Source organism: Pezoporus flaviventris, unplaced genomic scaffold (genome assembly GCF_033815535.1).
Source record: "Pezoporus flaviventris isolate CSIRO_AGI_PZ_B2104156 unplaced genomic scaffold, CSIRO_AGI_Pfla_v1 ptg000041l, whole genome shotgun sequence".
NCBI classification, from domain to species: domain Eukaryota; kingdom Metazoa; phylum Chordata; class Aves; order Psittaciformes; family Psittacidae; genus Pezoporus; species Pezoporus flaviventris.
In genome coordinates, this window is record NW_026892589.1 from 406,960 (window position 1) to 418,775 (window position 11,816).

Consider the following 11,816-nt stretch of genomic DNA (forward strand, 5'->3'; position numbering starts at 1 on the left):
AATGACAGCAAAGAACTAGTTTTAGTTTCAACATTCCTGAGGCTTTTTTTTATTCTCTCTTAGGGCACTGAAGGAACCCAAAGAGCTGAATTTTGTCTTTGGTGTGAATATCGAGCAGCGCGAGTTGGATGGCATGTTCATTTACAACTGCAGTCGCCTGATAAAGATGTATGAGAAGGTGGGCCCGCAGCTGGATGGTGGCATGTGAGTTCCTGGAGATTATTAGGCAATCCTTTTGCTTAAGCCTTGTGAGTTCCTACGTACAATTCAGGCCGTGCAATAACCTTGTTCTGCATTAATTGTTCTTCATGAGTGTGAGGCTTACCCATTGTGTCAGCATTTAGTTTGGATTCTGGCAAATAAGTTACAGTTAATGTTGCCCGGTATTTCCCTGGTTTCTTGATAGAGTTGTCTACACAGATTTTGGTCAGACCTAAAGTGTCAGGCATTTATGCTCAGTGCCAGCCTTTGGGGCTGATAAATACTGGTAGCAATATCACCTCATTCTAGGGACAGGGAGAACAGGCCTTGAAAGCAAATACAGATATTTGAGCCCACATGCTGGGGTATGCTGGCTCCAATCTGACTTAGAAAGCTGATAAATTAAAGCCAGTACTCCTGCAGGAAGGGGTGGGTGGGTATGTGTATAACCTGCTGTTTTCAACACTGATAATCTGATAATTGATCTGATAATTGAATGATGTTAGTGACTGTGTCTTCCTCTTCCAGGGCTTGTGGTGGAGTGGTGGGTGTGGTGGATGTGCCCTATTTGGTTCTGGAGCCAACCCATAATAAGCAAGACTTTGCTGATGCCAAAGAGTATCGACACTTGCTGAAGGCCATGGGGGATCATTTGGCTCAGTACTGGAAGGATGTTGCTATAGGTAATGAAGCTTCACAGTTATCAGGGGCTGGAAGGGGAAACTTTGGCTGGAGGGCAGCAAAGGGGGAGAGCAGCCAAGACTGCAGGTGGTGATTTCTGTGGTAATGGCTCCGTACTGAGCGGGAACTTGTTTGTTTTCCAGCCCAGAGAGGTATCATCAAGTTCTGGGATGAATTTGGTTATTTGTCTGCAAACTGGAACCAGCCTCCATCTAGTGAACTGCGCTACAAACGCCGGAGAGCCATGGAGATCCCTACCACAATTCAGTGTGGTACGTCTGGCCAGGCTGTGACTAGGAGGCTGCTCCTGCCTGGTGCATAGGGGAGGGACCTCTGGCTGCTGTTAGAGAGCAGCAACATGGGTGGGAGATTTGGGAAGCAATGTGGGTAGGAGACTTGAGAACTGCTTTGCTATCGTTACCCTCTTCTAGGGCTTCTCTTCTGTGAGTTGCCATTGTCTGCATCTGATGGTCCGCTTAGATGCCTTGGTAGAAGGTTGCTTTCCTGCAGTTTATTAACCATGATGTTCTTCAGGTGCCCTTACAGAATGGGGCAGGTATGGCCAGTAGCAATGTTGAGGATGGGCTTAGAATGTCATATGAGCTGGAACTCGCCAAAGCCACCCACCCCAACACTAGAATAAGATCTGAAACTTCCTGCAGTAGAAAGTGGCCAAGTAATTCGTATGCTGATGCAGAGGCTTGCTAACCGGTACTAGGTGTGAGGACAGAAGGGAGCTGTTTACAGTCGACTTCCAAAATCAGTGCAAGTTCTCTTCTGTGCACCTCTGAACAGATTTGGCTAAGCCCTTACTCTGGTGTAAGGGAGGTTTCAACACAACAACTTTGTCTCTTAGTAGAGGGACACCAAACTCCCTTGACCTCATTTCCCCACAGGATTTTGATATGAGAATGTAACAAGGAATATGAGGCCAGTCTTGTGGAATTACTTTGTTAGGCACTCTTGCCTTAACAGTTTTCTCAGTCATTTCCAAGTTCCTCCCAAAGAGGAGGGGCTTTCCTGTCATTCTTCTGGTCTTCTGCTCTGGGCATTCTTCCAGAGACTCATTTAAGAATGTTTCCATTTTCTTGGCAAAACTTTTTTTCCTAAGCTGTTGATTTCCTGGTAGGTCAGCAAAGCTCTGACAATGCTCTCGGAGGCAAATCTGTCTTCCAGGTTAATCTAAAACTTACTAGATATTGTAAGTATTTGTTGTGGTTTAAACCCAGCTCTGGTAACTCAGAACCACTCAGCCACTCGCTCACTCCCTACCTTCTTCCTCCCCCTGCTCCCGGAGGGATGGGGAGGAGAATCAAAAGGATGTAACTCCCACAGGTTGAGATAAGAACAGTCCAGTAACTAAGGTATAACACAAACCCACTGCTGCTACCACCAGTAATAATAATGATAAAGGAAGTAACAAAGGGAGAGAATACAGTTACTCAGCACTCGCCAACCGATACCCAGCCCGACCTGAGCAGCGAGCTGGGCCTTCCAAGTAACTCCTCCCATTTTCTTATACTGAGCATGATGTGCTGTGGGATGGAACACCCCTTTGGCTAGTTTGGGTTAGGTGTCCTGTCTCTGCTTCTTCCCGGCTTCCCGTGTCCCTCCTCATTGGCAGAGCATGAGAGACTGAAAAGTCCTTGATTGGAGTAAGCATTACTGAGTAACAACTAAAACATCGGTGTGTTATCAGCATTGTTCTCAGTCTAAAGTCAAAAACACAGCTCTGCAACAGCTACTAAGAAGGAATAAAATAACTGCTACAGCTGAACCCAGGACAGTATTTCTTTTAGTGGATAAATCTCTGACTTCTTTTGTGTTGTTAATCAGCAAGAGCCTGACTTCTGAGGTGAGCAGTGATTTCAGGACTGGCTGTTCGGTTTGGTTTGTACATGCTGTCATTGCAGCAGTGAGTTTGAGGTCCTCTAGTATCAGTTGATCCCAGGCTTCATCAGATCCTTGTTATGGATGCCTTGTACAAAATTTGAGGTCTTCCAGCAAGCATTTTGTGAGCATGAAGCAAGAAGTGGCTCAGTAGATCCTGTGCTTTTCTTTTTTTTTTTTTGTTTTTGTGGCCACTACTCTGACAGTCACTGGATATATGGTAATTGGGGTGGTCCCTGGGCATCAAATAGGGTTGAGAAGCGCTACAGAAAAAAATGACTTTGTGACTCAGGATGTGTATTTCTAACTTGCAAAGTGTTTGTCTAACAGATGTGTGTCTGAAATGGCGAACACTCCCCTTCCAGCTGAGTTCAGTGGAGAAGAATTACCCTGATAGCTGGGTCTGCTCCATGAACCCTGATCCTGAACAAGACAGGTAAGAATCAGTTAATGTAAAGACTTTCCTCCAGTGTGCTTTATCTGCATGTGTTTATTTTTTAACAACTGTGCTTTTGATCCTTAAATTGTACATGTGTTTCCCAAGAAGAAAACTACTGGTTTTGAGATTGTGTGTCCTGCAGAAAGGAAGACGGTTTTACTGCTGCCTTTGGGATGGGTTGTGGGGACAATCAATCCTGTATGAGTGAGACAGCACAGGTTACTGTCATTACTGAGATTGTCTTGCATTCCTGTCCTGCTAGATGTGAAGCTGCAGAGCAGAAGCAGAAGGTGCCATTGGGAACTCTGAAGAAAGACCTGAAATCACCGGAAGAGAAGCAGAAACAACTGGCTGAGAAAATCCGACAGGAGCAGGAAAAGCTGGAAGCTCTGCAGGTGAATCTGGACATCTCCAGCTAAGCACAGCATGTTTGAGGGGCCTCCTAGTGCAAATCACTAGACAATCACCTCTGTCTCAGCCTCTTATGCCACCTGTGCTCCTTACTGTGGCAGGGGTGGTTTTAATAACAGAAAATAAGCATCTCAGTTTGCTAGGGAAATGGGAGGGACTGCTGGTGTTTGGATGAAGCGATGTCTCTTGAAGGACACAGAGCACACCTTCTAACAGTTGTTGATTTGAAGCTGAAGAAGTGTTTGCAGGGCTGGGATAAGGCAAGCCCTGACAGCCTTCAAAGATGGGCCTTTCTGAGTTTCGGTGTTTTTTTTATAGAAAACCACTCCAATTCGATCTCAAGCTGACTTAAAGAAACTGCCTCTGGATGTGACCACACGGCCTGCAGGGGAGGTAAGTGCGATACCACTGTAGGATTTGTACTGTCCTTAGCTATCCTTATTTTCTTATATCCTTATTTGTGCTGTCCTTAACTGCTCTGAAAAGCACTGACAGACTCTTGGTGTCTTTCTCTCTCTGTACCCTCATTTGTTTCAGAACACCCAGTCACCAACCCGACCTCAGCGCCCGCGATCTCCTCCTTTACCTGATGTAATCAAGAATGCTCCCAGCAGACCACCATCTGTACCTCTGGCCAAGTCCACCATGCAGCTGAAAAAGAGCTCTTCAGCTTGGCCAAATATCAGCACTCCCAAACTGGCAAGCATGCTCTCCAAGGAGGAGGCCAGCACTTCCAAGACACACCAGCATGCTCTGACAGCTGGGAAGTCTAACAGCAATTTAAAAACTCATGCCAAACCAGGTACAACACCGAAGCCACCTTCTGCTGCCCTGCAGAATCCCAGAAGCTCACGTGAGACACCCAGTCCCAAAGCTGCCAAGGTGCCAGCAGTAAAGAAGTCTGCCACTGTCAAATGCCCACAGGTGAGACTCATTGGGATGAAAACTGTCAGGTCCTTACCTACTATTCTGCATAGCCTGTCTTGCTCTATTGCATGGGATTTTCACTGTAGTCCCTGTGCAAGGTAACGTTTACTTTACTCTTGGGTTAGGGTGCCATTCCACACCCCTTATGAAGACTCGTTTCATCTCTTTCCTGTTAGACCAGACTGTTTCCCCAGAAATGAAGGAATGTTGAGTGGCAGGGTGAGTGTTTTCATGATCCTGTAGTACCTGCTAAAACCTGCTGGAAAAGCTAATGAACTACCAAATGAAATACTGGATTTTGAGGGCTTTTCTAATTTGGCTGAAAGAAGGAGTTTGTTGGAAGCATGCTGGAATTATATCTTGAGCCTGTTTGCTTCCTGCAGGCCTCCACCACTCGGAAGAGAATCTTGAACGTCTCAGAGGATGAGTCTGAGGAGGAGGAGGAGCACAAGAAAGAGAAGACAAAACGGGGCAAATTTGTGGCTGTGAAAGAAGAGAAGGATTCCAGTGAGGTGGTGGTAGAGGTGAGAGTGCACTGGTTTCCCCTTCAGAAGGTATTTGTCAAGTGTTTATAATCTTGGTGGGAGGCAGCTAATCTGAGCTCTCTCCTCACAGCTTACAGACAGTGCTGGAGAAGAAGAGCTGGCAGAACTCAAGAAATCTCAGAAAGGTGAGAAATGAACCCTTGAACTGCCTCCGGTGTCTACCACAGTGGAAAAGAACTGTTGCAGAACTAGACTCGCTGGTTAAACATGTGATTTCATTAATGAGCTTTTTAAAGTAAGAACTAGTGTAAATTTGGGTCCCAAACCCCAAGATGACTAACTGACATGAAACATTTTGTCCAGGACCCCCTTGGTTAGAAAAGAGGCAACTGTAGCATGGGAAGATCTGTAATCAGAGGCCTGCATCACGTTAACAGGTGTGATGCTTGACTGCATGCTGTAGACTGATGTCACCCTTCCTCACTGAATGGGTCAGGGAGCTATGTTAGCTGAGAGATGCTGAGGACTGTATCTAGACCTGCTGCACTGCTGTGAGGGAAGAGGGACCAAGAGATCCCCAGGAAAGATGATAACCAGGATGTATTGCACCTTCTGTCAGAGCAGTGCATTTCTTCAGCTTCTTCCCAAGGAGCTGTCTGCAAACCCGTGGCAAATTGGCCAGCATGGGCCTGGAAAGCCCATGTCAGATAGCCCAGAGTACAGAGGAAACCTTTTGTCTGAAAATGCCATATCTGGTATCTTAATGTTTCTAAGTAGGATTTGAACTGTGTGACAGTGTTGCTATGATTTGTGTACCATTTGAAGGAATTGTCACAGGTTTAGGTTGGCTCCCAACTGAGAGTCTTCTCTAGAGCTCATGCAAAATGTGCTCTCCAGCATCCAAATGCTTGCAGTCATCTTTGCTATTGTCCTCCTTGCAGATAAAGGGCTGCATGTGGAAGTGCGTGTGAACAAGGAGTGGTTCACAGGCCGTGTCACAGCTGTGGAGATGGGCAAGCATGCAGTACGCTGGAAGGTGAAGTTTGATTATGTTCCTACAGACACCACACCAAGGGATCGCTGGTAACTATCTCTAGCTACTGGATTTTGGAGGCTTGCTTTGCTTTCAGGAGGAAGACCCCTTTTTACTTCCATAGATGCAGAAGACAGATATGTTACTGTCATGTCAGGGAGTGTATATGTGCTCAGGAATGTCCAGCTGCTTCATAAGGAATGATCAGGGCAGACTCCATCCAGTCTGCTGATCACTTTAGTGTGATGTTCCTGTGGAGGCAGCTGTTGTGTAATCTAGAGGTCTCAAAGTGAAGCTGGGTACAGGTTCTGATGAAACTGTTAACAGTGGTTCAGGTATGGTCAATGTAGAAAAAGATATTTGACTTTCCCTCACTGTGGTTTTTTTCAGGGTAGAGAAGGGCAGTGAGGATGTGAGGTTGATGAAGCCTCCCTCTCCCGAGTACCAGGCTCCAGATACACAGCAGGAAGAGGAGGTCATTGTGGCAGAACCTTCTACCTCAGACTGTGTCAGAATTGAGCCAGACACCACCGGTCCCACTAGTAGCCACGAAACAGTTGACTTGCTAGTCCAGATCCTTCGGTGGGTTCACTGCAGTTCTGGTGAGCTGCTGCAGTCTGATTGCTTAAGTCTTTTAAACTCCCAATTCTGGCTTTGTGTTTCTCTTTTCCTGCCTAGAAATTGTTTGCGGTACTTCTTACCTCCCAATTTTCCTATCTCCAAGAAGGAGCTGAGTTCCATGAGCTCAGAAAGGTTGTTGGCGTTTCCCTTGGTGAGTTCAGTATATCTAGAAAAGTAAGTCTGGGGGTTTTCCCCACACACATTCCATTCTTATGGCAAGCATCCATCCTATTGATGCAAGATCACACTCTTCAGAAGGTTGGTTGGGTCCTTCGCAGACTAATGCAGCTGAGAAAAGAATTAAACCCTCTGAAACATGCCTGAGGTCTTCTGACAGTTATTCTCTGAGGACTTTTTAAATTACCATACATCTGTGTGGGAAAGCTGTTGGCTGCTCCTATCTTAACTTCTTGTCCATTGCGGCTAAGCTTTTAAAAAGTGAGGCCAAGTTAGAGGTTTGTAGAAACAGGATGTAGTCAGACTTGTTTGTTTTGCCCCCAGCCTTGTAAATCCAACTTAATTGGCGGTAATCTTAAAACTGGGAGAGAACAGAAGCCAACCTACTCACACTCCTCAGGGGAAGCAGGCTGACTGCCTGTGAGGCCGCTGTGCATCTTGAGGCTTTTGGTGCAGCCTCCAGTTGTTTGGGCAAGGAAGAGATGGGGGCTGAGCCTACACCAGGATCCCTGTGCTGGTGTTGGGAGGTCCAGTGCAGGCAGAAATGCAGAGAAATGGTAGTGGCTTCTCTGACTTCTTTCTTCTCTGACATACTACAAAGGGAGATCTTTTCAGGAGGCATCTGTAGGTTACAAAATCCACCTACAGGTGACTAAACAACAAAAGCCACTGCCTATTTGGCAGTCTTCACAGTGCCGTACTCCCTCATTCACAGTCTGTCTTCCTCTTTTCTGTTAATTCAGGCCTGTGCTTAAGTTACTGGTGCTTCTGCTTTCACAAGGTACCTTGGTCCTGTCAGGAGTTTTCTGCATGTATAAATGTTCCTACCTCGCAGTAATAAACTGTGTTGTCTGGGCGATCTACACAAAGAAGTTGGATATGAACAGAGGCTGTCAGATCTTTCTACAGCATACCTGTGGGTTTAGGCTTTTAAATACATGCTGCATCCTTAATCTGAATTCAGGCAGCTTTTGTTGCAGTTCTGGTCTTTGAGGAACATGAAAACCCTTGTGACTGTTGTGCTGCCTCCAGTAGGCAAATCAGAAATGGAAATGTAAGTGTGGTAATAACCATGTGGAGAGCTGGTGGTGTTTGGTCATGGGATGCAGGTAGCTGGACTTTTCCACAAGCTGCGGATTTTCTTGCCGCTCAGTGCTTTTTCTTGACATATCATTTGATGTGTTTTGTCTTCTACAGAAAGAATATTTCAGGCAGTATGAGGTTGGTCTGCAGAACCTGTGCAATTCCTATCAGACACGCGCTGATGCCCGGGCCAAAGCCTGTGAAGAAAACCTCCGCAACTCAGAGAGAAAGCTGAAGGAAACAGAGGAGAAACTGCAGAAGCTGAGGACTAACATCGTGGCCCTTCTGCAGAAAGTGCAGGAGGTAGGTCAGGAAGGGGTGTGAAACCAAACAACCCCATGAGTAGCAACCTTCCCAAGACCCAGGCCCCTCCAGTCACTTGAGCTGTTTCAGTCCAGCATTAACTGGGCTTCACCTTTCTCAATTGGGTGCAACTTGGGCTTAGATCATGAGAAGCAGCTGAGAGCGCAGCTCCTCTCGCTGTCCACCTTTTGAGTTCCAGGCATCCTGATGAGTGTTCATTTTCACAGATGCATTTTTCATGGCATTATATAGTGCACAGTCTCTATTTGTTCTTTGTTTTTTGCTAGGAAATGTGGGGCTGCAGGAGAATTTCCCTGGGCACAGGCTGTGTTCTGCAAGGAATTTCTGCCCAGATCAGCTTAATAAATCTATTGCTTGAGTGCACTGTTTGAGCATCAAGTGCTGACTGATTTCCAGGCATTGTCCATCAGGCTGTGACAAGGAAAGGTGGTGGTGTTTTCACAGCAGATGTCAGCAGCTGAAGAGGGCTGGAAGTTGGGGTGTAAAGTCTGACCAGGAGAGATGTTGCAGAGGATGCTGTACTGGTGTCTTGTCTGTTCTTACGCTGCTCTTCAAGATGCACTTCTCACTGGTATTTCTTGTGCCTTTGGTTTCAGGACATTGATATTAATACAGATGATGAACTGGATGCATATATTGAGGACTTGATTACAAAAGGAGATTGAGAAGCCCAGTACAAGTCCTAGAGAAGTGCAGAGGAGCTGGTTGCTGCGATGGGATTCCTGCAGTGGAGGACTGTAGTAGCTGATGAGGAGAGAGGGTTTTTAGACAGTACCTGTGTTGGTGTACAACTTGTGACTTGACACAAAGAAGACATTTGTGCTGTTGGCAGGCAGATTTTTAACATTGTAGTTCTCTGGATCTCTTCCTTTTGCTTATAAATATTTATTTTTAAAAGAAATAGGAACTGTACCTGATACGATGGGAGGGTTGCTGTGTGGTTTTTAGCGAGGTAAAAGCATGAGTACCCTTTTGCATCTGGGGTATATTCATATGCTATGCCTGGAAGACCTGAGCATGCTGCCTAGCAAGGCAGTTTAGAATCTGGCAGCATCTTAAAAATAAGCCCTGGGTTATGGAAAAGGAGGCCAGGACTTGGACTTCAGAGATGCTGAACTTGGACTAGAGGAAGTCAAATCAGTAATTTGAGCTACATGGAGGAGGTCAAAGTACAGTCCCTGTGTGAACTTGAGTGGAGGGAATAAAATCCCAGTGGTTCTGAAGGGGTATGGGGTAGGGGATTAGCACTTGCCAGTGCCATGAAATTCCCAAATATGAGTTCTCCATAAGCAAGTGGCATTGTCACCATGCTAATAGCCAGAGGATGAGGAGCCTTTTATAAGAGGATGGTCTCCTAAGCTGCTCACAGTGGGTTGTGATCATCAAAAGGAGAAGGCTGGAGTTCACATTCTTCTCTAGCAGTCAGCTTATTGCACACTTACTGCTGCTGTTACTCTGAGATGTAATTGCAGCGGCAGAAGAGCTCCTCAACCAGCTGAAAATAGAATGACCGTCTATTCTGTTGTCACTCCCTCAGGTGTGTGTTGCTTTGATCAACTTGCTCTTCCAGGTAGTTTTATTGGGAGTGTTGGAATGTTTTGCCTATGGAGGCCTTCACCACTAAGTCCCATGTGGCTCTGGGTCAGCAGCCAGGGCAATGCCTTTCCCTTGTTCTCCCAGCTGAAGGCTACACTACAGCTGCAAGCAGATCATGTGTGGCGACCGTGGTGACTCAGTTTGAGTTCAGTGCCTGGCCATCTACTCAGCTTGGCCAGGGCAGGAAGTCCATTACGTTGGTGCTCAGAAAACTGAAATCCCTAGAACTTGGCAGTTTGAAGAAAGAGTATGACCAAGAGATGCCCACCTTCAAGAACATCAAATGAAATGGACCATTGGGGTTCTTTTGATGGCTGAATGTGTAATAGATGTTTTGCAATAAAAAAGTCCGAACTAAACGTGCTGCGCAGAGAATCTTCAGCACTAATGGTTTATAGTCCTGGAGAACTCTCAAATTCTACGTACTACAGGAAAGAGAAGACTTGCTTATTACTTGAATTCCAGGTCTTTGCAACAGCCTGCAGTGAGACTGACCGCTTCGATTCAGGATCTGGGCCTGAATATCCTAGTATGGATTGATGTAAGGAGGATCCTCCCACCCCCATACACCTTGGACTAAGGGGCAGCATTCCTTCAATGCAGGAGCAAGCTCCACTGGTTGTCTTGATTTCCTTGCACATACTGGAGGTTTTGTTCATTGTGGTGGCATGCTGGTGCTTCAGGTGAATGATCCTTCTGTAGAAACTGAGGTTTATAATAAGGTGAAGGAAGAAAGCTCTGTCCTCTGCAGGTGGCCAGCAGAAATTCTGCTTTATAAGATTCTGGTTTTATATTTTAAATTCTGATTTTAATTCTGGTTTAAGAACCAGGTTTTATTAAAATACAGTTCAGTTGGTGCAAGCTTCAACCTGGAACAGCCGGAGTATACTTGTGTGGGACAAAGAACTCTTGCAACACAGCTCCATCCTCAGCTTCTGCTCTCGGGTGTTAGTCGGGTTTTTTCCTCTGTTCTGTGGAAACTTCTCATTCCCTTATTATCATTATTATTATTATAAATTTATTATTTATTATTTCATGGCATTTTCATTCTTTGCTCCTGTCCTGGGTATTTATGCTGAGTTACTTCTTGTCCCTGGGATTCCTTCCACTGGTACACTTGATGTGTCGTCTCCAAAGGTCCATTTTGCGAGGAAAAGCCAAGAGCTTCTTAGTGCCAACTAAAAAAAAGTTGTTCATTCTCAAAGTATCCCTGGTGGCCCCCGTAGGAGCTTCTGTTGGATTTGATTTTCTTTTGACCTTATTAAATAGACTTGTGGGCAACATCAGATTTTAGTAATGCCTTAAAAACACATAGGAACAAAAATAACCTGCTCCAAATGAAGTGTACTCAAAAGCTGTATCATGTTGTTCAGGGCCTTTTCCAGTTGAATCACAGAATCCCAGACTGGTTTGGATTGGAAGGGACCTTAAGGCTCATCCAGTTCCAACCCCCTCCACGGGCAGGGACACCTTCCAGTAGAGCAGCTTGCTCAAAGCCCCGTCCAGCCTGGCCTTGAGCACTGCCAGGGATGGGGCAGCCACAGCTTCTCTGGGCACCCTGTGCCAGTGCCTCAGCACCCTCACAGGGAAGAGCTTCTGCCTAAGAGCTCATCTCAATCTCCCCTGTTTGTGCCCATTGTTAGTCATCCGTTCGGGAAATTCTTCCTGCGGCTGTCACCCAGACACACTGTGGCACACTTATTTCTACTGCTAAGGTTGCTAATTTATGTATTTAATAACGAGGCAGTAAAATAACTTTTTTAACATGAACTTTTGCTTCTCATGATGATTATTGCTTCAGGCCAACTTTGCCTCAGCTTCATGCATAGCCCAGAGGGACTCCTGTCAGCAGGACCACGATAGTCCTTGCTTGCTTCCCTTGCTGATGTGCGAGTCTGACCTTGGAACACGAGCTCTGTTCATGATCCTCCACCTTATACAGATTCAC

The 11,816-nt window shown here is 45.9% G+C and overlaps 1 protein-coding gene across 4 annotated transcripts in view; it reads left to right on the forward strand.

Annotated features, from left to right (window-relative positions):
- MORC2 (MORC family CW-type zinc finger 2) overlaps nt 1-10,227 on the forward strand; it is a 38,764-nt gene extending 28,537 nt beyond the window's left edge. For all 4 annotated transcript variants that reach the window (XM_061465689.1, XM_061465690.1, XM_061465691.1 and 1 more), the window contains 14 exons: nt 64-204; nt 730-884; nt 1,026-1,154; nt 3,103-3,208; nt 3,474-3,606; nt 3,941-4,015; nt 4,160-4,546; nt 4,933-5,073; nt 5,165-5,219; nt 5,976-6,117; nt 6,458-6,649; nt 6,746-6,839; nt 8,063-8,251; nt 8,869-10,227. In XM_061465689.1, coding sequence (XP_061321673.1) covers nt 64-204; nt 730-884; nt 1,026-1,154; nt 3,103-3,208; nt 3,474-3,606; nt 3,941-4,015; nt 4,160-4,546; nt 4,933-5,073; nt 5,165-5,219; nt 5,976-6,117; nt 6,458-6,649; nt 6,746-6,839; nt 8,063-8,251; nt 8,869-8,937 — 2,008 coding nt within the window. In that variant the 3' untranslated portion in view covers nt 8,938-10,227. The remainder of the gene's footprint in view (nt 1-63; nt 205-729; nt 885-1,025; nt 1,155-3,102; nt 3,209-3,473; nt 3,607-3,940; nt 4,016-4,159; nt 4,547-4,932; nt 5,074-5,164; nt 5,220-5,975; nt 6,118-6,457; nt 6,650-6,745; nt 6,840-8,062; nt 8,252-8,868) is intronic.
- Nucleotides 10,228-11,816: the final 1,589 nt, after the last annotated feature.